The sequence below is a fragment of the Protopterus annectens genome, chromosome 11.part0 (genome assembly GCF_019279795.1).
Source record: "Protopterus annectens isolate FY-2018-M chromosome 11.part0, PAN1.0, whole genome shotgun sequence".
Lineage (NCBI taxonomy): Eukaryota > Metazoa > Chordata > Ceratodontiformes > Protopteridae > Protopterus > Protopterus annectens.
Window position 1 is genome coordinate 47,171,291 of NC_056745.1, and position 26,312 is coordinate 47,197,602.

At 43.9% G+C, this 26,312-nt stretch overlaps 1 protein-coding gene across 1 annotated transcript in view; it reads left to right on the forward strand.

Annotated features, from left to right (window-relative positions):
- The window catches only part of PUS7L (pseudouridine synthase 7 like), a 364,500-nt gene that overhangs the window by 287,600 nt on the left and 50,588 nt on the right, over positions 1-26,312 (forward strand). Inside the window, exon 8 of the mRNA XM_044087411.1 lies at positions 16,133-16,186. Coding sequence (XP_043943346.1) covers positions 16,133-16,186 — 54 coding nt within the window. The remainder of the gene's footprint in view (positions 1-16,132; positions 16,187-26,312) is intronic.

A 26,312-nucleotide genomic window follows, 5' to 3' on the forward strand; every position in this document is an offset into this window, starting at 1 on the left:
ATGTACCTAGAAAGGAAAGCATCTTAGATTGCATACTGTTGTCATCGTACAACAGATGGGTTTATGCCAACTGATAATGTACCTAGAAAGGAAAGCATCTTAGATCGCATACTGTTGTCATCGTACAACAGATGGGTTTATGCCGACTGATAATGTACCTAGAAAGGAAAGCATCTTAGATCGCATACTGTTGTCATCTTACAAACAGATGGGTTTATGCCGACTGATAATGTACCTAGAAAGGAAAGCATCTTAGATCGCATACTGTTGTCATCTTACAAACAGGTAGTTTATGCCGACTGATAATGTACCTAGAAAGGAAAGCATCTTAGATCGCATACTGTTGTCATCTTACAACAGATGGTTTATGCCGACTGATAATGTACCTAGAAAGGAAAGCATCTTAGATCGCATACTGTTGTCATCTTACAACAGGTGGTTTATGCCGACTGTCTCAATGATTATGATCCTGTTTTCGTTTTCTGGTCCCAAGTACAAAAAGAGAGCGAGCAAGAACATTGCTTCTCTTTCTAGAAATAATATCAAATTCTATTTGCCAATTTAAGGACTCCTAAGTACTGACTTTTATGTTTCCAGTAAAGTTTTCGTGTGATCATCACTTAAAATACTCAAAGATACTAGTGATGAAAACTTTAACAAGGCCTTTTATGTTTTTATCAACAACATGGCCCCAGTAAAATATAACGAAAAGTATAACCAAAACCCTCCCTGCTCTCGTGAAACAATGAAACCACTCCCAGAAGTTGTACTACCTAAAAAACAATCTCACCTTACCTCAGACTCAGTAAAACAAGTGCCAGCGAGACAAAAATATTGCTTTTACACCTACAGACTAAGTAGAAAAATAACCCAATGCTTCTTACTTCTTGGATCCAAATTAAAATAGACACCTGTCCATTTTTTCTCTAACTGCCCTGAAAACCTTGTTCATTCTAGTTATCCGTTTGCTTCCTCCAGGTCTGGTATTTACTGGCTGCTAGCATTAGAAACGAGCACTTTCTATTTTCCTTTTCCCAGAGCAATCTGGGACCAAAGCCATCAGTGCAAGTCACATGATTCAGGAGTGAGCCTTCCTCACAAAACCAGGCAATAACTTAATTTGTTTAAAGCCCACGTGTGAAACTCAGATAAATAAGATTGCTTGGCTGCGCAGCCATATGTGCCTAGACACATACCCAAGCTTTGCATTGAGAAGACAACTAGTGAACCCTGAAAGGATTATTAAAGAAAAACAACCGCAAGTGAAGAGTGGGTTACTTATGCGCAGAGTATTCTTAGTGCTAATGAGCAGCCAGAGCAGAGGACCTGACAGTGAAAAGAACAAATTTAGTGTGGCGGTAGTATAGCCATCCACCTTGGTTTGGTTCAAAGCTAAGCATGCACTGACTCTGAGGGCGAAAAGTGTAACATTTCTTTTAAAAGAGCCACCTTAGTCATATCATTGGATTTGCAGCTGTGGGCAGCTGAAAGGATTTTTTTTTTAAAGTGTTTTGTCTTCCTGCCTGCTGACAGTCCTCCCCTTATAGATATTGAGCCTATTTGTTCAATTATCCAGTGGGGACCTATCTCAGAACAGTGAAAAAGCTTTCTGGCAGGAGCCATCATTTAAGTGATATTGGTTCTTGGGAAGTTAAGGTACAACAACATTAGCCTCAAGTCTGCCACGTCCAGATTGACATCACTGGTGACTTCAGGCAAGTCTCTGAAGCAAGGTCAGGACACCTAGTTGTTTCGGCTGCAGAGGGCATTATAGTGAAAAGTCACAAAGAAATGCCTTAAGTACAGTGACGCTAGCCTTAAGCTTCCCCACCTTCCAAATAGACATCACTGGTAACATCAGGCAAGGCTCCAAAACAGGATCAGGATACCCAGTTACTGTGGCTTCAGAGGGCATTACAATGAAAAATCACAAAGAAGTGCCTTAAATAAGGACCTTCCCTATATATAACTGTTTAGTTAGGTACCTCCTGGTTTAATATAGGGAAATGTCACTGTTGTTGCTTAAAATGAATGCAGCTGTCCCAGTCACCTTATTTTACAAATACTACCAGGTTCCCTTCCTACTGGAGCCCATGTATTTTTTACTGTACTGCTGTACCCTAAAGACACTCCTGCTTCTCTCTCAGTTGTAAGGCACAGTGAGTTACTATTGAGTTTTGGCTGCTGCCTCTCCCTTGTCTGTTCCATGTATCTCACTCCTAACTCCCTGTCTACTTTCCTCCAGCTGGGTAAGTCCAGTTCTGTCTCCTTTAGCACCCTCCTACTGCTATTTCACACACTGCACTCTTCTGTCTCACTGCTCTGATGAGAAGGAGTCGATGGACCCAAAGGAACCGCCAGCCCCTCCCGCACCGAGGCACCAGAGCCATGATGCCTTCGTAGCCATGAGGAGAGCCTTGTCCCCAAAGACATCCTCAACACCAGGTCTGGCTTCCTCTTCCCCCAAAGTGCCTGTGTCCACTTCTGCTTCCATCGTCCAGGCTAGGCATAGAGACCCTGAGCCTCAGGTAGCCCCACAGGGTGCCCCCTGCTCTTCTGAGAACTCCACAGAGGCTCCCACTGAGGAGGTCCCCAGGAAGAGATTGTGCAAGAGGAGACACTTGGACTCCCCACAGGAGTCTTTGACATCCGATACTGATTTGGATGAGTCAGAAGGGTCCCCACGATCCCCCTCTGAGGATATCTCCTTTGCAGAGTTACTCAAGATCCTTAGGCAGAGGGGTGATTGGCAGTCCAAAAGCCCTACAGAGGACGAGTCAGTTTTCCTGAAGGCTTTCGGGTCTCAGCCTCTACCTCTTGGGTGTCTCTGCCCTTCGATGAGCTTATGCAGCTGGTCTCAAGGAGGGCGTGGGAGTCACCAGAGTCCATGGAGCCTGTCCCTCGGAGGCCTAACAAGTTTATTTCTGCTCCCATAGATAAATCCTTTTTGTCCAAAGAAGTCCTTGTTGATGCCATGGTGGTGGCGGTGGCCACCAAAAAGGAAATGTCTGAGACTTCCTCGTCTATCCATCCTCCTAATAGAGAGTCCAGGATTATGGATAGATATGGGAAATGCATGTTTAGTTCAGTGACTTTTACACTCCGATCCCTGAACTATTTGACCCATTTCACTAGGTTGCAAAGAGATCTCCTTAAGGAGTTGGGAGATACTCTTCAGGGTACTGTAGCTGCAGGGGCTTCCGACAAAGTTGCCGCCCAGCTTGCTACCTTCAATTCCATTGTGAACTCGTCCATGCATCTCATTTCAAATGCACCTGATGGGACGAGTAGGGCAGTGGGTACAGAACCTGCTCTCAGTAAACATTCCTGGATGCTCTTGTGTTCCTTCGCGGAGCCTATTAAGTCTTCATTCGTGAACACCCCTTTTGATGGCTCATCTCTCTTTGAGCCTAAAGTGAAGGAAACTTTGACCAGGTGTGAACAGGAGGGAAAAACTCTGCTGTCAGAGTCACTTTTTCCACCCCTACTCGGCCTTACCTCAAAGGCGAGGAAAGTTGTGGTTCCGAAAAGCTCAAGGAGCCTTTCAGGACACACGTGGTGAACCCCCCTCTAGGGGCAGAGGAGGGGGTACTAATGGAAGACGCCACCCTTGCAATAGAGGGAGTCCGCAACACCAGGGTGACAGAGATCACTTCTCTGGTCAGCCCTATCAGTGCTCCTGAAAGGGAGCCCAACTGTCCTGCTCTGGGGGCAGTCGGGGGTTGCTTATCCTTGTACCCTGATGCCTGGCGAGATATAACAATAGACAGCTGGGTACAAAGTATTATTTCCAGAGGGTATTTCATACCGTTCTCCACTCCACCCCCACCTGCAAGGAGAATCCCAGATGTTCCACCCAGTTGCAGGGAACAAGCAACTATTGAGGTCCACAAGTTGCTAGAAAAAAAAGAATCATCCAGCCAATCGCAGCAGACCAAACAGAACCCGGAACTAACTCAAGATTCTTTTTGGTTCCAACGAAAACAGGGGACTGGAGACCCATTTTGGACCTCAGCAGACTCAACCAATTTGTGAAGAAAGAGAAGTTCCGGATGGTCATGTTACAGTCTATACTTCCCTTTTTAGGGAAAGACAATTGGATGTGCTCGATAGATCTCAAGGATGCTTACTACCACATAAAAATGGCCAGGCCATCCAGAGATCACCTGCGTTTCTGGCTGGGAGCCAGTCATTATCAATTTCGAGCCCTGCCCTTTGGTCTCACTACAGCCCTCAGAGTGTTCACCAAATGCATGGCAGTGGTCACGGCTCACCTGAGGCGTCTAGGATTCCAGGTGTTTCTGTACCTAGACGATTGGCTCCTTACCTCCACCACCAGGCATCAACTGATTCAGGCAAGGGAATACACCCTGACACTCTGCAACCACTTAAGCATTGCAGTCAACTCAGAAAAGTCTACCTTGTCGCCATTGCAGCATATCGTTTTTATAGGGGCAGAGTTAGACACTTCAACCACCACTCTCCGACTACCACTTGAGAGAGTCTTCTTTGTTGCCAGCATGTCAGCTCATTGGTATCGAAAGACAGAGCACCAGCCACAGAAGTTCTAAAAGTATTGGGTTTGATGGCTGCAGCGATCTTGGCTATACCATTATCAAGGATGCATATGCAGATTCTTCAATGGCTGCTGTTCACTCAATGGTCTTATCAGGAACTTCCAATGTCTCACACGATTTTAATTACAAACTCTTGCAAGAGAGATCTTCAGTGGTGGTTGACATCTCTTCATGTAACCATAGGACACCCATTTGTACTACCCACTCCAATAGCCACTGTGACCACGGACGCTTCCCTGATAGGGTGGGGGGGCATTTTCAGGGAAAGACTGCCCAAGCACATGTACGGATCAGGAGTCACATCTGCATATCAGTGTTCTGGAGATGAGAGCAGTACTTCTGGCGTTGCAGTACTTCCAGGATTCTCTTCCTCTAGGAACGATTGCAGTTCAGACAGACAGTATGTCAGTAGTCTCGTACTTGAACAAACAAGGCGGAATCAAGTCTTACCCCCTTTGCCGAGAAGCCCTCAGAGTTTGGCAGTGGGCTGTCTCCTCCCAGCGCTTTCTGTTGGCAATGCACATCCCGGGGAAATGCAACGTGATAGTAGACAAACTGAGCAGGGCAATATTGTTGCCACATGAGTGGTCCTTCTAGAAAGAGATTGCGGACAGGATTTTCCAGAAATGGGACCAGCCTTGCTGCGATCTTTTTGCCAGTCACATCTACATGAAATGCAGAAGCTACTTTTCCCTGACCCCCCCCCCGGACAAGCCCCGACAGACGCACTCTTACATGATTGGCTCCCGGGTCTCCTGTGTGCATTTCCTCCTATCCCGTTGATACCCAGATTTCTACAGAAAGCAAAATCTCTGGGAAGGACCTTCATTCTTATTGCCCCTCATTGGCCTCGGCAGATTTGGTTCCAATTTCTTCATCATCATCTCTTGGAGGATCCATGGATTCTGGACCCAGTTCTGGACCTTCTGACACATTCATCAGGGGACCTCCATCCTTCCTTGCAGTCACTGAAGCTGACAGCTTGGCTGCTCCAGTTCCCCTCATAGCCAGGCTTTATCATTTTTCCAATGAGACAAAACAGATCCTTTTGTCTTCCCATAAGCCGTCCATCAGAAGATTATATCTTTGTAAGTGAAAGAGATTTTCCATATGGGCTGCTAAGCAGAACATTGATCCTTATCAAGCTCCCTTGGCGTCCTCATTAGAATTCTTGACTATGATCTTTAATAAAGGAGCGGCAGCCGCAACAGTTTGGGTCCAGTTGGCTGCTATATCTAACGTTCATTTCAGAGCTGACGGGCTAAACATAATGTCCCACAAATTGTCCAAAGCCTTTCTCAAAGGAACCTTCCACATGAGGTCTCCAGTAAAAACTCCTTATTCTCCTTGGAATTTAAACGTTATGCTGTCTCATATATTTCTCCCCCCATTTGAACCAGCATCATTGTGTGATCTCAGATTTTTATCATGGAAAACCATATTTCCTGTGGCTATTACTTCTGCCCACAGAGTGTCAGAGCTTCAGGCTTTATCTATCAGCCCTCCTTATTTGAGTTTTCATGCTGATAGGGTATCTCTTAGGACAACCCCTTCATTTTTACACAAAGTTTGTTCAGAATCTAATATTAACCACGTCATTGAGTTACCAGTCTTCTTCCCTAACCATTCTAATAAATTGGAGTATATGCTGCGCAAACTTGACGTTCACAGACAGCTCAGATTTTATTTGGATAGAACAAAAGATATTAGGAAACCAGATCAGCTCTTTGTGTCATTCTCTGAAGCCAGAAAAGGTAGACCAGTGGCTAAAACAGCACTTTCTAAATGGCTATCTGATTGTATCACCTTTGTTTATTCAGCTGCTAATATGCCCTTACTACGCAAGATTAAAGCTCACTCAGCCAGAGCAGTTTCTACATCTTATGCATTCCAAGCCAAATTGCCCCTTGATAACCTTTCTGCTGCAGCCAGTTGGTCTAAACCTCATATGTTTATCACGCATTATGAAGTTGATAAGGCCTCCAGGGACAGGGCTTCTTTTGGGTCTATGGTCCTGAAGAATGTACTCCCGTGAGCCACCCGAGATTGAGGGTGCTAGGGATGCTACCCATCAGTAAAGAATGAACGTCGAGATTCAACAACTCCACATTAAGAAGTTATGTACTCACCGTAACATTCCATGTGAGTTGTTCCATCTTGCCTCATTCTTCCCTCCCTCCTTCCCCCACCTGGCTGATAGTTGACCTAGAGGTTGGTCTCATCCTGGTTGCTCAATTCTTCTTCCTCTCCATGGGAGGGTAGTTCACTTATATGGCTATAGTACATGCAGCAAACAAGATCTGAGGTAATTCCAGCAGTGCATAATGGGATAAGGGGCTTGGTCTCGAGCTACTGGTAAACCTCGAGCTTTGCAAATGGCCGTACTGGAGCCGATGGATCGGCTCCGAACCCATCAGTAAAGAATGAAGGCAAGATGGAACAACTCACATGGAACGTTATGGTGAGTACATAACTTCTTATTATGATTTGTTGCAGTGTTCCACATGGAAATAATATAACAACTTTAGAAGAAAACCTGTCCTGGGCAACTAATTGTGTACCTTATGAAAAGATCATACTGAGTGATGTAAATATTGACTGGCAAAACCTTACATCAGACTTTTCTTCAGCAAATATAAACCTTTATGGTTACACACAACTTAAAACATCCACATACATACACACAGTAGATTTATTAATATCAACAGTAAAGGTTAATTTCTAGACTGGATACGGGTCTCTGACCCTAGCGCATTTACAACCTCTGGAACTTATCCAAATTCACTTAGCAACCACCTTCCAGCTTATACCCATAGAAATACCACCCACCAACCTAACACTCACCAACTTAAAGCAACCCGAAACTTTTCTAGATTCAATATAGACTCCATCAGCAATACTTTGAAAGCCTTTAATTGATATGTCCTAAAAACTATTCCACTCATTGAGGAGGTTAGTACTTTAAATGCCTTCTTCTTAAATACTTAAACATTTAAGGGTTTTCATGGAGTGGGTTACCGTGGAAATCAAACTTTTCACTATGTGGGAAAACAGTGTTTCCTCCTGTTCTGATACATTTCCTTTAACAAGGAAGATTCCTGCATACCTTTACACCATTCAGTCTGATTCTGCATGTAGTTGGAAAGCACAGGGGTAAATACCAGTGCTGACTGAGAAGAGTCATTTTTTTCAGCCTTCCAGGACCCAGACAGAGCAAAAAGCTGTGTTAGTACAAGCCAAAGAAGTCAGTCTCTGTTAGGTTGTAATGGCATTTGGTTTTATTTCAGGATGTAGCTTCTTTTTAAACCCCCTTCACCTGCCAGTTAATTTGCCAGGTGTTTCCAAAGTGATTGAAGTCACAAGATGTATTTTCTTAAATGGACGGAGTTTTTTTTTGTTTTGGGAGAAGGGGGTATGCTGTTCAATCTCATTTGGTTAACTTGCAGGTGATCTTGACCTGTCTTATTTGTTAATTTAGTCCACATTCAAGCTGCATTTTTCTGACATTTCCTGCCATCATGACTTGAAAGGGCAGGAGTGTGGTTCATCAATGCTGTAGCTCCTTAAATAGTTTTGCAACTTCCCCCCCTTTTTGAAGTATACCTGTCCTACTTGGGACTTGAACTTCATTATTGGCAGGCTTGGTAGTCTTCCATTCATATTGCATGTTAAGGTAGCATTGAAGTTCATCTCATGGAAGCGTATGATGTGAAGTTCTATCTCGCCATTCATTCTTACTGACTGGTTCGGAGCCAATCCCTCAGCTCTGAGTCGGCCTGCTATAAAGCTCGAGGTCTTCAAATAGCTCGAGGCCAAGTCCCTATCCCATGATGCACCTATTGTTACCTCAGATCTAGTTTGATGCTGCAACAGATCAGAGGTTCTCACTAGCTCGGGCCAGTAAAACCTTACTTTTACAAATGTTTCTTATTAATATTGATAACTTTCACTGGATAGTAGTTTTAGATACTTTTGTAAGCTCTTGTAGCTTAATAGTGTATTTCCCTTTCCCTTCGTGTACTTTCTTATAAATTTCTAGTTGGCCTCTTTTTTTTTTTTTTTCTAGGCCAACTTTAAAGAACATTATATCAGTGGCTTTCTGTCACTGTTATCTTGTTCGTATACTTAGTGTGTGCTTAGTTAGTGACCTTTTGTCACAGTTTTAAAAATTTTAGATAAGGTTTATTTTATTTAGAGTGTGCTTAGTTTAGAATCTTTAGATAAGGTTTAGTGTGTGTGGAATAGCAGCTATCTTTATCACTATAGTATAGTCTGCTTAGCATTTAATATTGTGTGCTTTTAGACAGAGTTTTCTGTCACAATTAATGTTTTATCTGTCTCCAGATAAATACTTGTTGTGTGTGTGTGACTTTAGTCTAATTTTTTCTAAAGTCTTTTGACTGTGTTACTGTTCAATGTTCATAGTGTTTAGTTTGACAGTAATCTTTGTTAATTCTGTGTTTGGTACAATATGGCTGACCAAGATAAACATCCCAAGTCAGGATTTAAAAAATGCCCCAAATGTGGCCAAAAATGTGTGTCACTGACGGTCATGTCAATTGTGTGTATTGTTTAGGAGAATTACATTTACAGGATAGCTGCTCCATATGCCATTCTTTCTCTTCCAGGGTTCTCCAGGAGAGAAAGAGGAGGTTGATAGAGGTTTGCTGAAACCCTCTTTCCAAGAAGCTTTGAGCGACCAAGATGGATCCAGCAAGTCCTCAAAGTCTTCTAAGACTTCTGAGACATAAAAATCCAAAAAGTCTCCATCGGCTCCACAGATATTGGAGCCGGCCGCCTTATCTTTTTGGAGCCAGTTCCCAGTCCTGGAACCGGTATCCGAAATACCTAAGTCTCCTCTATTACAGTTGGTACCACCTTCAATCCATTCATTTCAATCTTCTATTAGTCTTTCTGATCTGGATGTGGATCGTGTGGTGCAGAAGCTGTTACATGCACTGGCCTTTGCAAAAATATTATCAGCTCCAACCCAAGTGGCTTCGGAGCTGAAGACCCTTATGCCAGCTACAACTCTTTCTCCTCCAAGCGGTACCAGTCCTTTGGAGCCAGAGGAGTCGGACTTGTTGATTGTGGAGCCTTTGGAGCCAATGCCTGCTCCAGTGTCCTTGGCTCCGTTTACTCTGATGTCCTCGGTGCCAATTGAGGACTCTAGGAGTCGACACTCTCTGGTCGGGTCCGGGGAGGATAGTCGGACCGACTTTTAAGCTCTGACTTTGCCTCTCGGGGCCTCGGCTCGGATGAGCTTGGATCCTATCTCGGGCTCTGAGCCCACTGTCCTGGTGCCTGGGGTATCGACTGTTTCTTCGGATCCGTCGGTCCCTTCGCATCGGAGCATGGGTGCCTTCGAAGCCATGAGGAGAGTTATGCCTCCTAAGACATCCTCGACCTCAGGTCCAGCTTCTTCCTCCCCTAAAGCACCTGTGTCTGCTTCTGCTTCACAGATGCTGGCCAAGCATAGAGACCCAGTGCCTCAGGAAGCCCCATTGGGTGGCCCAAGCTCTTCTGAGACCTCACCAGAAGCTCCCACTGATGAGGTTCCCAGGAAGAGAGTTTGTAAGAGGAAACCTCTAGACTCCCTGACATCTGATACTGACTTGGATGAATCAGAAGGGTCCCCACAGTCCCCCTCTGAGGATATCTCATTTGCTGAGATACTAGAAATCCTTGGGCAGAGGGGTGACTGGAAGTCCAAAAACCCTACAGAAGATGAGTCTGTTCTCCTGAAGGCTTTCTGGTCTCAGCCCTCCACTTCTTGGATGTCTCCGCCTTTCGATGAGCTGATGTAGCTGGTCTCACGAAGGGGGTTGGAGTCTCCGGACACCATGGAGCCTGTCCCTAGGAGGCCTAATAAGTTTATCTCTGCTCCCCAAGACAAATCTTTTTTTTGACCAAAGGTGTCCCAGTTGATGCCATGGTGGTGGCGGCAGCCACCAAAAAGGAAATGTCAGAAACTCCCTCTTATATCCATCCTCCTAACAGAGGCTCCAGGATCATGGATAGATATGGGAAGTGCACTTTTAGTTCAGTGACATTTGCACTCCGTTCGCTCAACTTCTTAACCCATTTCACGAGACTACAAAGAGATATCCTTGAAGAGCTGGGAGATGCTCTTCAGGGTACAGTGGCTGCTGGAGCTTCAGCCAAAGTTGCCTCCCAGCTTGCTACCCTCATCTCCATTCTTAACTCGTCCATGCCCCTCATTTCTTATGCAGCTGATGGAACGAGTAGGGCAGTGGGCACAGGAAATGCTCTGAGGAGACACTCCTGGGTGCGCTTATGTTCCTTCACGGAGCCCTTCAAGTCATCATTTGTGAATACCCCTTTGAGGGCTTGTCTCTTTTCAGGCCCAAAGTCAAGGAAACTTTGACCAGGTGTGAGCAGGAAGGAAAGACACTGTCTGCCGTCGGAGTCAGTTTTTGCACCCCTACCAGACCCTACCCCAAGGGTCAAAGGGGAGGGAAAATGTGGTTCCGAAAAGCCCCAGGAGCCTTTCAGGGCACACGTGGTGAACCCCCCTCCAGGGGCAGAGAAGGGGGCAATAATGGAATATGCCAACTTTGCGGCATAGGGGTCCACAAAACCAGGGCGACAGAGATCACTTCTTTGGCAAGCCCTACCAGCGCTCCTGAAAGGAGGCCCGACTGTCCTACTCTGGAGGCAGTTGAGGGTCGCTTATCTTTTTACCCAGACTTCTGGCTCAAAATAACAAATGACAACTGAGTACAAGGTATCATTTCCAGAGGATACTTCATTCCTTTCACCACACCCCCTCCACCGACAAGGAAAATCCTGGACGTTCCACCCAGTTACAGGGAACAAGCAACAGTAGAGGTCCAAATGTTGCTAAGAAAAAAAAGGTCATCCAACCAGTCCCAGCAGACCAGACAGGATCCAGAACTTACTCAAGATTCTTTTTAGTTCCAAAAAAGACAGGGGACTGAAGACCTATATTGGACCTCAGCAGGCTAAACAAATTTGTCAGAAAAGAGAAGTTTTGGATGGTCACGCTTCAGTCAGTACTTCCCTTCTTAGGGAAAGATAATTGGATGTGCTCGATAGATCACCAGGATGCATACTACCACATAAAAATGGCCAGACCATCCAGGGATCATCTGCGCTTCTGGCTGGGAGCCAATCATTACCAGTTTCGAGCCCTGCCCTTTGGTCTCACTACAGCCCCCAGAGTGTTCACCAAATGTATGGCAGTGGTCACGACTCACCTGAGACGTTTAGGATTCCAGGTGTTTCCGTACCTAGACGATTGGCTCCTCACCGCCACCACCAGGCATCAACTCATTCAAGCCAGGGATTCCACTCTGTCACTCTGCAGCCAGCATTACAGTAAACTCAGAAAAATCTGCCTTGTTGCCATCGCAACATACCATTTTTGTCGGAACAGAACTGGATACCACCACCACCATGCTAAGATTTCCAGTAGAAAGAGTCTTACTACTCCATCAGCAGGTCCGCATTCTAATATCCAAAAACAAGGCTCCAGCAGTGGTCTTACCACGAGCTTCCCATGTCTCACCTGATAACGATCACAAATTCCTGCATAAAGGATCTTCAGTGGTGGTTGACCTCATTTCATGTCATGATAGGACGTCCCTTTGTTTTACCCCCACCAGCAGCCACAATGACCATGGACGCTTCCCTGATAGGTTGGGTGGGGCATTTTCAGGGAAGGACAGCCCAAGACACATAAACCGATCAAGAGACACATCTGCATATCAATGTCTTAGAGATGAGAGCAGTGCCTTTGGCATTGCAGTACTTCCAGGACTCTCTTCCTCTGGGTACGATTGCGATTCAGACAGACAACTTGTCAGTGGTCTGGTACTTGAACAAACAAGGAGGAACCAGGTCATATCTCCTTTGTCGCAAGGCCCTAAGAGTATGGCAATGGGCTATATCCACCCAGTGCTTTCTGTTAGCAACGCACATCCTGGGGAAATCCAACGTGATAGCAGACAAGCTGAACAGAGCAATTTTGTTGCCCCACGAGTGGTCCCTCAAGAAATAGCGGACAGGATATTCCACAGGTGGGGCCAGCCTTGCTGCGACCTTTTTGTCAGTTACATGAACATGAAATGCAGAAGCTACTTTGCCCTGATTCCCCCTTCGGGAGAAGCCCCAAGGGACGCACTCATTCACGATTGGCCACCGGGTCTCCTCTGTGCATTTCCACCAATCCCGTTGATACCCAAGGTTCTACAGAAAGCAAAACCTCTGAGAAGGACCATCATTCTAATAGCCCCTCATTGGCCTTGTCAGATTTGGTTCCCCTTCCTTCAACTTCATCTTTTGGAGGACCTTTGGATTCTGGACCCAGTTCTGGACCTTCTTACGCACTCATCGGGGGAACTTCATCCATCTCTGCAGTCTCTGAAACTGACAGCTTAGCTGCTCCAATTTCCATCATAGCCAGGTTCCATAACCTTTCCAATGAGATGAAGCAAATTCTCTTACCCTCTCATAAATCTTGTACGAGGAAGCTATACATTAGCAAATGGAAACATTTTCTATATGGGCCTCTAAAAACAATATTGATCCTTACCAAGCCCTATGGCCTCTATTTTACAGTTCTTGACCATGATTTTCAATAAAGGAGCGGCAGCAGCAACTGTTCGGGTTCAGCTTGCTGCCATTTCTAATTTTCATCTTGGATTCGAAGGATTGAATATTATGTCACACAAATTATCCAAAGCCTTTCTCAAAGGGACCTTTCATCTCAGACCACCTGTGAAATCTCCCTCTTCCCCATGGAGTCTAAATTTTATGCTTTCCCGCATTATTCTTCCTCCATTTAACCAGCTTCCTCATGTGACCTCAAGTTGTTGTCATGGAAGACTATCTTTTTAGTAGCTGTTACTTCTGCCCGCAGAGTGTCAGAGCTTCAAGTCTTGTCCATTAAACCTCCTTACTTGATTTTCCATGCTGACAGAGTCTCACTTCGAACAAACCCCTCCTTTTTGCCTAAGGTTTGCACTGAAACTAATCTTAACCAAATTATTGATTTGCCAGATTTCTTCCCCAATCACTCCAATCTAGAATACATGCTGCACAAACTTGATGTTCACAGACAGCTCAGATTTTACTTGGATAGAACAAAAGATTTTAGGAAATCGGAACAGCTTTTTGTTTCCTTTTCAGACTCCAGGAAAGATATGCCAGTGGCTAAAACAACTCTGTCTAAATGGTTATTTGATTGTATCACATTTGCTTATTCGGCTGCCAATATGCCTTTACAACACAAAATGAAGGCTCATTCAACCAGAGCAGTTTCTACATCCTCTGCTTTTTCTGCCAGACTTCCTATAAGATAACATTTGTGCAGTAGCCACTTGGTCAAGACCTCATACCTTTATCACTCATTACATAGTTGACAGGGCCTCCAGGGACAGAGCCTCCCTTGGATCCACTGTCCTGAAAAGTATACTCCCGTGAGCCACCCGAGAAAGATGGTGCTTGGGACGCTATCCATCAGTAAGAATGAACGACGAGATAGAACTACTTCACATAAAGGAGTTATGTACTTACCATAACGTTCCATGTGAGTTGTTCATCTCACCTTCATTCTTACGTCCCTCCCTCCTACCCCTCCTGGGCTTTTAGAAGACCAAGATGCGGGATCCATCCTGGTTGCTCAACCCTTCTGTACTTTCTCCTATGAAGTGATAGAATGACATATGGTATTGTTATACGCAGCAAACAAGATCTGAGGTAACTCTAGGTGCATCATGGGATAGGGACTTGGCCTTGAGCTATTTGAAGACCTCGAGCTGTGTAGTAGGCCGACTCAGAGCCGAGGGATCGACTCCGAACCCGTCAGTAAGAATGAAGGAGAGATGAATAGCTCACATGGAACGTTATGGTAAGTACATAACTTCTTTTTCTTTATGGTCATCACCTCAGCTCACAGGACCTCTGAATGTCAGGCCTTTATTCATCAGTAGCCCTTTCTAGTTTTAAGCATTGGGTGCCCAAGTGGTGTTATTATTGTCCTTAAATTGTTTTATTATATTTAGTACATACTTTAGTTTTTTTAACCTTTAAACTTAGATTGTTTGAATTTTGATCCAGTTTATAAAGTGTGCTTTCTGAAAAAGCACGATAATTGTTTCCCAGTAACTTATTAAAGCAGCTGTAAAAAAAAAAAAAAATCCAACAACCAAAAACAAAAATGTAAACATGAGCAGCAGAAATAAACAATCTAGACAGGCAGAAACTAAGTGCAATATTTGCAAAGGATGCCATAAGATTACCTTAAATTGTGAAGTAAAACTTTTGGAGGTTTGTAGTCTGTATATGCCAGTATCTGTCCGGCTTTTGTAGCAAAGGATGATCAATGGGTTGGGATGATATGGAGAATTAAGTCAAGTCATAGAGATCCAGTACATCTGCTTGACTCATCAGAACTCCTGTCACACTAGCTTATTCACAGTAACCCATAAATGACAACTTGAGTACATGTAATCTTATAATGCATGTGCTGAAGCTCATCATATTGTTATTGTGATGCTTTAGTGTTTATGCAGGGAAGGGAAATCCCACCTGCACCTAATGCAAAGGACTTTGTCCCCCCCTCCCCATACATCATTATTCTCACTTAGAGGTTACTGCACTTCCCATAAAGAGAGAGAGAGATGGGTTTTCCTTACCTGTTAATTATCTCTGTTTTCCAAGACATTTTGACCTTTGATCACCCACATGTCGTGCATATGTTAACAACCTTGCTTCTTTGAGAAGCGAGCAATGAAACACAAATAACTGGCGTCTACAGCTGTTAATGCCTGAGCAACTTTGACTTGAGTTGAGGTAATCCATGCAGTTGACCGTAACCCAGGAAATTGTGACATATAGCACCTTCTTCTGAGTAGTGTCACAGTACATGTCTTATATTTCACTGTTTCTGTACTGCGCTGTGTAGCACCCTGCCCCTTATAATAAAGACGATGTCCAGAGTGCACCTGAAATGGAGAACAATAAAATATGTTCAGCTTAAGACTGGTAGCGTCAACAAAATATGAAAATTCTGTAGTGTTTTTCTTTTTCTTTTTTTAAATTTGTGCACCTTTTCCATAAACCAACCTACCTCATTGACATCACCATTGAATGTCATTCAAAGACCAGAGCCAAAGTTTACTTTTACGCATGTAACTGCAGCTTTGTTAACAGCAGATACTGTGAATGAATATGCTGCACTGAAACACGCTGCAAAGCCTGCTTATTGTACCGCTGTAAACACACTGCAAAGCCTGCTTATTGTACCACTGTAAACACGCTGCAAAGCCTGCTTATTGTACCACTGTAAACATGCTGCAAAGCCTGCTTATTGTACCACTGTAAACACACTGCAAAGCCTGCTTATTGTACCACTGTAAACACGCTACAAAGCCTGCTTATTGTACCACTGTAAACACCCTGTAAAGCCTGCTTATTGTACCACTGTAAACACGCTGCAAAGCCTGCTTATTGTACCACTGTAAACACACTGCAAAGTCTGCTGATTGTATTACTGTGTTTTTTTACAGATTCATGTAGTAACGGCAGAGGAGGAGGCTTCTGCTGCATATCCCTTACACCAGGTAAGTTAGTTTGGAAGTAAACAAATGCTCGGTCTGCATATAAAACCTCAACAGGATGGAGTGTAATAGCTCAGCACTACATTTCTTGTTTACTGTGCTGCTAATTGTGATGACAAGATTTAGCAAGAGAAGTTTTAGCTCAGTCAGGCAGAAAGTCCTAATGAGTAAATTCTAGTCTGCAAGGAAAATGCTGACAGTTTGAGTTTATGGGCCATGATGTAATGTGAGAACTAATGACAAATGTTTTATGTCTTTTAAAGATTGTACTGCTCTGTGGCCTGTCATACAACAAACAGGACATTAATAGTGCTTTATGGCAGGGTGCATTTCTACCATTTGAAGACGTTCCTGGATGCACTGAAGATGCATTTGGTGGGATTTGGTGTAGCAGGAATGTATGAAAAAATGGCTGAGCTTTGTAAAGTTATGGGGCCATGAGTATGATCCAAATGATCGTATATTAGTTAGCTGATCAGATTATGGGGGAGCAGCCTGTGGAGATTAGGAATGGATTGCCATTGTGGCTTGCTCATCTCTGGGGGAAGGAAGTAGTAAGGCCTAATGCTGCACTGCCACCTGGTGAAAGACAGATGAGTATATGTAAAACAGGAGACTGTGTGACACATGCCATGCAATGCTGCTTGCACTGCAGGTCAAATTGGCACACTTGTATAAGCAAAGTCCGGCCTGTAGTCTGTGCTTTTGTAACAGACAACATGGCTATGAGAATGAGGGATATAGGATTTAAGAGAAATTCCCAGTAAAGCACCAAGAATGACACCACACCAAGTACTACACTCAGTTACATTCTAACCTCTTAATAGGTGGCCCCAGTCTGGGGGGGAGGTGAAGCCAGACTTTCACACATTGTCAATCAGGAGATTTTCTTCGTGTTTCACTGTTGCAGTCATCACATTTGGGTTATCTGCCTGCATGTAGCCCTCAGTCATCCTGAATACCAGAGTCTTGGGATTTCTCGTCGGATGCTGTTGCTTCTTCCATGACGTCAGGTCGTCAGGGATATAAAACATGCAGCTAACGTCATTACATCAGCTTTTCTTGCCGTGCAGTGTCCGAAGCAAAAGCAGTTTGCAAGTGCCGGTCAACCGCCTCCTGAAATTTTCATTTTTTGAGTTTCAGACCTGAAGTCTTCTAAAAGATAAGTACCCTGTTGGGGATCCTTTTTTCTTGCTCTAACCGATGTCAGAAAGTTAATAATTGTCTTGCCTGTGGAAAGCAAATACCTCACAGAGATTTTCATTCTTACTGAGTCACCTGTTTAGGCCCAGACCATGACATTCCTCGATGTCGGTGTTGTGCCTTGTTCAATGCCCGAACTATTCATCGTTGGGCTATTTTTATCACTAAATTCTTTTGCTCTCATTCTCCATATTCCGAAATGGCTTCGATAAGCCATTCGACTACCGATCTTCAGAAAAAAACATCAGGATAAAGACAGAGACAGACCGCATAGGTCCAAAACTATCGACGACGCTTCCATTAAGCTAGTTGCCAGTCCGCCAGACCTCAGTGAGGTGCTTTTGCAGCCCCTGATACCCACTTCTGCAGATTTGCAGGCCTCTACTGAGACCCATTTGGAGTCCGGTATGCCGCGAGATGCTTCTTCGACTGTGGAACCTGCAGCTGTCACTACCTTGGATGGGTCCGGAGCCGCTGTGCAGGCATCGGCTTCTGAGGGTGTATTCAGGCCTTCCGATGTTCATATTAAACCAACGACTTCTTTTCAAACCAAAAATACCAAATTTCTCAGGCCCAGAGTTTGCAATATGCCTAGTTAACCGACGACCAAAGCGCATTCTCAGGCCCACATGCCTCAGAAACAAATGCTTAGAATGGCTGAAGATCTTATTACTTTAATTAGGGGAAGCCAGCCTTCCCCCTCAAAAAGACCAAGAACTGATTTTCCTTCTTATTCTTCAGATCATGAATCTGTTGACGCTGATCCTTCTGATTAGCAGGACATACCCTTATCTACCTATGAGGATTCTGATGCAGAGGATTCCATTCCTTCTGCTTCCCCACCAGAAGATTTTTCTTTTGGTGAAACCCTGCATACCCTTAGAGAGCATTTCCGCTGGGAGTGCCAGGACTACCCACAGTCCAAAAAGAGACTCAGGGAATTTTTAAACTTGCCTCAGCACAGGCCTCTAGCTATCTCTCCTGTTCTGGATATTGTAGAAGATGTCTTTTTGGAATCCAGCCTTACTCCTGATACTTTGCCTCCAGCTCCCAGGAAACCTGACAGGTACTACAGAGTACCTGACTCCCACAACTTCCTCTTTAAGAATCCTGCTGCGGATCCAGATACCATTTCCCAGGGACCTAAAGGCATTAAGGCTACAACAGCCAAAAACCCTACCCCTTCGGACAGGGACTCTAGGGCTTTAGACAGATGGGGTAAGAAGGTATACACCTCTGCTGCTCTTGCCATCAGGGCTTTAAATTGCCAGTTTCGTATGTTAAAGTATCAGCAACATGTTATGGAGCTAATTAAACAGAAGATTATGTTGATTCCTGATTGTGCAGAACATAAAGAGTTACAAGAGTTCATGCATTCTGCTAACTAAGTTTGAAAACATACTTTGCAATGTGGTTTTGATGCCTTAGAAGCATCTTGCAGGGCTGATGTCACTGGGTCTGTTCTTACAAGGCATGCTTGGTTTAAGGAACAAATCTTCAGGTACAGCCACCTAGATTCGGTAGGCATTGGCCTTCTAAAAAGTGGTCCTTTCCAGTCCCTCCCAGACCTTCTCAGTCCAAACCCAGGGGCAGCAGACCACCAAGATTACAGTGTCAGGGTATGCACAGATCTAAGCAATGGAGTGCTCCCACCTCTAAAACAGGGAGTAGTAAGCCATCATCCTATGGTAAACTTTCGCAGTGACTTATCCTTAACTCTTCCAAGCCTTGCCCAAGTACTTGCACCCTTAGGAGGAAAACTTGCCCTGCATGCAAAAAACTGGGAGTACATCACCCAGGATAGATGGGTCTTGAACATTGTATCCCAGGGATACAGATTCTACTTCCACTCACTGCCAACCCTAAGCGCATGGCCAGACCTCCTCCCCCAAAAGCAAGTACTTTCTCTTCTCAGTATCAAGGCTATTCAGCCTGTCCCAGCAGAGCAAAAGGGACAAGGTTTTTACTCCAGACTGTTTCTGGTGCCCAGAAAAGAAAACTCTTGGTGCCCTATCCTGGATCTGTCTATTTTCAACACCTTCCTGGTGGTTCCAAGATTCAAAATGCTTACTGTCCAACAGCTGCTTCCCATGCTAGCCAAGGACTCCTAGCTAGCCACCCTAGACTTAAAAGAAGCTTATCTGCACATCCCCATAAGGGAATCTTGCAGGAAATATCTACATTTCAGAGAAGGCTCTATGCAGTATCAGTTCTCTGCACTTCCCTTTGGCTTATCTACTGCGCCCACGGTATTCACAAAATGCCTAGCTCCAGCCATTGCATATTGCAGGCAGAGAAAAACTCAAATTTACCCATACTTGGACGATTGCCTGATTCAGGCGGACAGTCAGGAATTGCTACTCCAGCACCTTTGTAAAGAGACTTCTCACTTCACTGGGGTACACCATCAACGGAAAAAAATCACATCTGGTACCCAGTCAACAGATTGTATTCCTAGGAGCAAGCTTGAACACAGCTTCCCAGATGGCATTCCTCACTCCAGAAAAACAAATTTATTTGACAAACTACTTCAGTCTACTGGCCACCAAAACCCAGCTATCTGCAAGAAAAGTACTGCAAGCCGTAGGGTTCATGGCCTCTTGCATTCTACTAATTCCATATGCAAGACTGCATATGAGGAAACTTCAATGGTACTTAAAAAGTTTCTGTGTCAACATTCTCAGGACCTGGAAACAATGATTCCTATCATTCCTTGCCTAAGGGCAGAGTTCCTTTGGTGGGCAGAGGCCTGCCACCACAACAAAGGAATCCCTTTCACTCAACCCCCTGCCACCCAAACCCTAACAACAGACGCATCAGACTATGCATGGGGGGCTCACATGGCAGGACAATGCATTCAAGGCAAATGGAGCCCAAAGCAAATGCACCTGCATATCAATCAAAAAGAAATGTTAGCTGTACGGAATGCTCTGACAGCCTTCAAATGCCTTATTCTTCCAGGGCAACTATTGATAAAGACAGACAACACCACAGTGATGTGGTGCATAAAACAAGCAGGGGGGAACCCATTCCTACCCACTCTGCAGGTTAGCCATGGCTGTGTGGAACACAGCCTTGAGCAATCAAGTGCACCTGCAAGCTCAATTCCTGCCAGGCAAACTAAATTCACTGACAGACGACTTAAGCAGAAATCTAATGGACCCACACGAGTGGAAACTGGAACCCAAATCATTCAAGCTTTTGATCCACAGGTGGGGGGCACAGGAGGTGGACCTCTTTGCTTCCCCTCAGAACTATCAATTGAGCAAATATTGCACCAGAACTCTACAGCCAAGTATGAAAAGTGGATGCCCTGTCCTTTACACGGGAAAACCTCTCAATCTATGCCTTTCCCCCTCTGCCCCTCCTCTCGAAGGTTCTACTAAAGATCAAATAGGACAAGCTAAGGACAATCCTTATTGCACCAGACTGGCCATGCCAGCACTGGTACCCACTTTTGCGCAGTCTGACAGTACTGCCACCATGGCACCTTCCTCAAACCCGCTTCCTGCTGTTGCAGCAGGAGGGCCAGATTCTGCATCCTCCGCTACAAATCCTGAACCTAGCAGCCTGGCTCATCCCCTGAACTCATCACCAGCAACCTTCAGTAAACAGGTGCTGGATGTCATCCTTGAGGCAAGGAGGCCTAGTACTAGAAAATCCTATTCAGAGAAGTGGAAAAGATACTGTTCTTGGAGCCAGTCTCAAGATGGACACAACTGTGCCCAGCTTACCTCATATACTAGATTACTTAACAGAACTGCTCCACAAAGGCCTATCCTTCTCTTCAATTAAGATTCATGCCTCGGCCATCTCAGCTCATTAAAATACTGAGCCACCCCTTTTCTCTCATCCTCTGGTCAAACAGTTCCTGATAGGAGCCAAAAATTTAAGACCCCCCAGGAGAGCTCCCACTCCAGCCTGGGACCTTAACTTTATATTGGAAAAACTCACGCTTCCACCCTTTGAACCTGCTGCTTCAGCAGAGTTAAAATTCCTCTCCTGGAAAACAGCTTTATTTTTAACCATCACTTCAGCAAGAAGAGTGTCTGAATTGCAGGCCCTTATGACATTGGAAACCTTCATTATCTTCCATGAGGACAGGGTTTCCCTCAGGACTAACCCATCATTTATGCCCAAGGTGGTATCTAGTGTGGCTTTAAACCAATCCATTCATTTGCCAACCTTTTTCCCTAATTCTCAGAATAAAGGGGAAAGGATCCTGCACTCCCTCAACGTGCACAGGCAGCTTAGGTTCTATCTGGACAGGACTAAACCTTTCAGAAAATCTGACCAGCTGCTAGTCAGCTTTGCTAAAGGGGCAGAGGGCAAGGTCATTTCAAAGCAAACCATTTCTAAATGGATAGCACACTGCATCAATTTCTGCTACAAACACCATGGGAAATCTGCCCCACAGGGGATCAGAACACATTCCAGTAGGGCTACATCAACCTCTACAGCATTTCTCAGGGGAGTTCCTACCAGGGACATCCTGAAAGCTGCAACCTGGAGCTCTGTACACACCTTTACCAAGCATTACCACTTACCTATCTTTTCTAAATACAGAGCTGGATTTGCCACAGCAGTCTTACAGGGCCTGCTTGCCAGCCCTAATGCTTCTTGACTGCCTCCACCCATCCTCAGCTTTGGGAATCAACCCAAGAGTGATGACTGCAACAGTGAAAGATGAAAAACATAGTACAGTTGTGTATACTTACCATAAATGTAGATGTTCAAGTGTTTTCACTGTTGCAGTCCTGGTTATCCTCCCTCCAGCCCCCTGACTTCTCTATACTTCTACCTATTCTTTTTTGTTTGTCCATATCTTATAACGTTGGTATTTACTTTCTACTGGGGGTGTTCCACACCATGTAATTGCTTCCTATTGTGGGGGCTCCTGACATATGGGGCAAGAAAAACTGATGTAATAGCGTCGGCTGCATGTCTTATACCCCTGATGACCTGAAGTCATGGAAGAAGTGACAGCATCTGACGCAGAAATCCCAAGACTCTGGTATTCAGGCCGACTAAGTGCTACCTGCAGGCAGAGAACACAAATGTGATTACTGCAACAGTGAATACACTCGAACGTCTACATTTATGGTAAGTGTACACAACTGTACTATCTTTGTCTCAGTGTTAATACAACATCAAGGGGGGGGTGTACAAAAATGCAGTAGCAAATGGCTCATTCAGCAGGATCCATTTGAAACTGTTGCAGAAGATAACACTGAATATCAGAAATAGGCTAATAGTAAAATATGCAGTAGTAAAGGTTTGCCTCAGTCCCTGTATTAAAAGAATGGAGAGATGCTATAGAGTGCTGGTCTAGAGGGGATATAGCAAAAACAAAAATCACCAAGTTAAGTGCAGGACTCATTATGGTATACCTAGGTGTCTTACCGCATATGGGTAACCTCCGGAATGAATTTTTTGTTGCATTACTGAGGACAGGTATGACAGTGTCCATTTACGAGAGTCCAGAAATTATAAATATGTGTAGATGATAATCAAAAGGACAGCTGAAAAATGCACTTTATTCTTCTGAATAATCCTTTGAGTCCAGGTTTATCTTCAAATGGAGGAATTATAACCCATACAGTGTTTCATAAAAGTAGGATTTTAATTTCATAACAGTTTCATAATCCTCTTATGTGCTTAGGAGTATGTTGCTCATTTCTTTTCATCAAAATATTCCACTGTTTTGTTGCTATCCCCAGCCTCAGAAGTTAGGTGAAAAGATTTTCCATATGATAGATTCTCATAGGTACTATGTTTTTGTATTCCATTTGCAAAGCCTTGTAAAAACGATTGCCAGGTTTTTGTTTCCTTTGCTCAGTATAGACTTGGTACAGCAGTTTCTAAGAAGAGCAAAGTGAACTTGCTTTTAAGTTGTACATTTTTCTGCTTCTTTGTAAGAATACATAAATAAACAATTTTCAGCAGGTCAGAAACTTTTCTGTAATGCTGGTAGCATATTAGCTTTCTTTAGGGAAGTCTGGTGGTAACATTTGTGAAGCTGAGAGCTGATATTCCATCTGTACTTTTACCTGGCATTATTTGAATGATATGCTTGCAAATGTCTCTTCATTCCTGTGGGATACAAGGATAAATTGTTTGGAATTCTACCTGAAGATGATGCTGAATTTACAACAGAAGAAAAGGGGAAGGGGGAGTTCTGTAGCCATGTAAGGTACTTTGATGATGATTGTTGATTTCCATAACAGTGTTACGACTCTTTATTCCCTGACTGTTTTTGTTGGGGGTGTGACGATTGGGGAGAGATGGGTGAAGGCTGCCAGCTTAGTCAAATAGAATTTGATATATAATTCTGGCATTTGTAAATAAATGTAAAATACAGGCATGTTTCTTGAGTGTAAAAGGATACTTTGAAATGTGGAACTGCAAAATATGTGACAACATTGCACTCTACTGTCCCAGTGAAGCATGTTGTGACTCTTTCATGTTAGAATTGGCTCCAGTGCGTCTGGATGAAGGTTTAATGCCCATTGTTTTAAGGCTAAAGTTTATGACCAGAATTTACATGTGGAAGGTGCTTTATTGCTCTAGTATCTGGTAGACTGTACATGTGAAATGCCTTGTATTGTTGTAAGTTTCTGAGCAGGTGTTAGATTGCTAAATAATGCAGTTTGTGGCCTGAGAACTCAGACCAGGTGTTAAGATGATGCAATGTGAATACTGGGAAAACCTAAGTGTCAGAAATTATGTAATTTGGGAGGGCCTTAGAGACATGTTTGTTATAGTAATGTTTAAAGACTATTTCTCACAAGAGACTGGGAGCATTTTGATCTTGGATATCTAACTCAGCACTCTGCCTTATGCTCACATGTAAGGTTTAGCACTGTGGTTTCTTGTAGGAATAGTTAAAGCTAGTAAAGATTAATTAGGTATTTTTCTTTGAAATCAGACCTGTCCTACTGTATTATTTTAAGTTTCTGTGTGATCTCTGAACTCTTAGATATCTCTGTGGTGTAGTAGTTTTGTCTTGTGTTTTAATTATTTATTATTAAATAGGGCGGCGCAGTGGTGCAGCGGTTAACGTTGTTGCCTCACAGCAAGAGGTTCACCGGTTCGATTCTCGGCTGGGGTGCCTTCTGTGTGGAGTTTGCATGTTCTCCCTGTGTTCGCGTGGGTTTCCTCCGGGTACTCCAGTTTCCTCCCACATTCCAAAGACATGCATCTGGAGCATTTCTCCCTGGGCCTCCGCTGAAAACAGGCTCTGTGGAACCTAGTCGGACTTTCCCGGTCAACAAATGATAAATAAAATTTTAAAACCTTCTACCTGTGGCTGGTTTATGTAGAGATAAATTATGCTTTAGAGTACATTATATATTTATAGAGTTTACTGTCTAAGCCCTTCCAATAATCCTAGTCTGAATAGTCACATTACCATTGGATAATAATATTGCACAGTAATAATTGGACACCCTTTTAAGGGCCTTTTAGTAGCTGATATTATTAGCTGGGTGGTGGCAGGGATTACTACCATATGGTCTGGGTAAAGGGGCACAGCTGGAGAATCTGTGTCAGCCTTTCCTAGGAGTGTTTGTGAAGTTGTATAAATACTTATCTCAAAGTGTGTGTGTCTGTGTGTGTCTGTGTGTGGTGTGTCAGCTACTTGGCAGGGACACGAAGCACTGGTTGGACAGAGAGGGTACTGGAGGTTTTAGCTTGCCCAGCTAGGCTGAGACCTGGACCCTATAGCTGTGCCAGTGGGGAGTCTTATTGGGGACCTGGTGAGCAAGGGAGCAACCAACCCCAGACTGACTGTGATCTCTGTGTGCACTTAAGGGAAATTGTACTTTACTGTGTGTATTAGTTATCCTTGCCTCTCTTCTTGGAGACAACCTAACCTCCCTGGTGTTAGTGGTGAGGATTGAGGCTCCTTGATTGCTGGGCCAGGGCTCGGTCGTCACAGGGAGTATGGTAATTTCTTCCATTTTATGTGTTCTAGCATATGAGTGTGTGAGAGTATGCTATATGGCTGCTGATGTGATTTTAATCAGAGACAGAAAATGGCAACAGCTCTGCTGTTCATTCTGCATAACGTTAGTGAAAGAGTAGCTGTTGTCAAGAAACACTGTAGTCTTCTTTATAGTCTGTCTGTATGCCTGATGCTCAAAACGTTATTTCCTTACTGTGGTTTACTTCTTGCTGTCCTGCTGAAGAGCTGTTTGTGGTTATTTAGAAATTACTTTAGTTATTCTGATCTGGTACCTGCATGTCAGTTGTTCACTGGGTGATTGCATCTGTTCTTTGACAGTGCACCAGTGTTTATATGGTGTTCTAGCACATAAAAGTTTTAAATGGAGTGCTTTTCTGCCTCATTTGTACTTGGTGATGCTGCCACCTGCTGGCCTCCCAGCTAACTGCATTTATTTATTTATTTTTATAGTTGTTAACTGGCTTAGGCTGTATGGGTTCTTAGAAGCCCTTTTTCAGCAGAAACCTGAGGAGAAAAGCTCCCAAAAAAAAAAGTTTAAGTAAACAAATAGTAAGAACAAAGATAAATCCAGATCACATTTTAAGTATACATACTTCTGAAGTATTTACATAACATGTAATAAAGGAATATATAGAATGGATACAATACAATGCATATATGTAAATTTTCACATAGTATGGCAAGAAACTAAGCAGAGATATGGTAAGACTAAGGTCAATGCATTGCTGAAGCAAGGTACTAGGCATGAAGTAAGTAAATATACAGATAACGTTGTGTGAACTTTGGAAGTTGATAAATAAATTAAAGAACAGTAATAACGGATTATTAGTTCGATTGCAGCCTGCAACTGCATTTTAGCTTGTACACAGAGTTGTGAATCTGTGTAATACAAAAGTAAAGAGGTAAAACCAAAATAGATGAATTACCAGAACAACAACAGTGAAATCAGCCAAAGGTGGT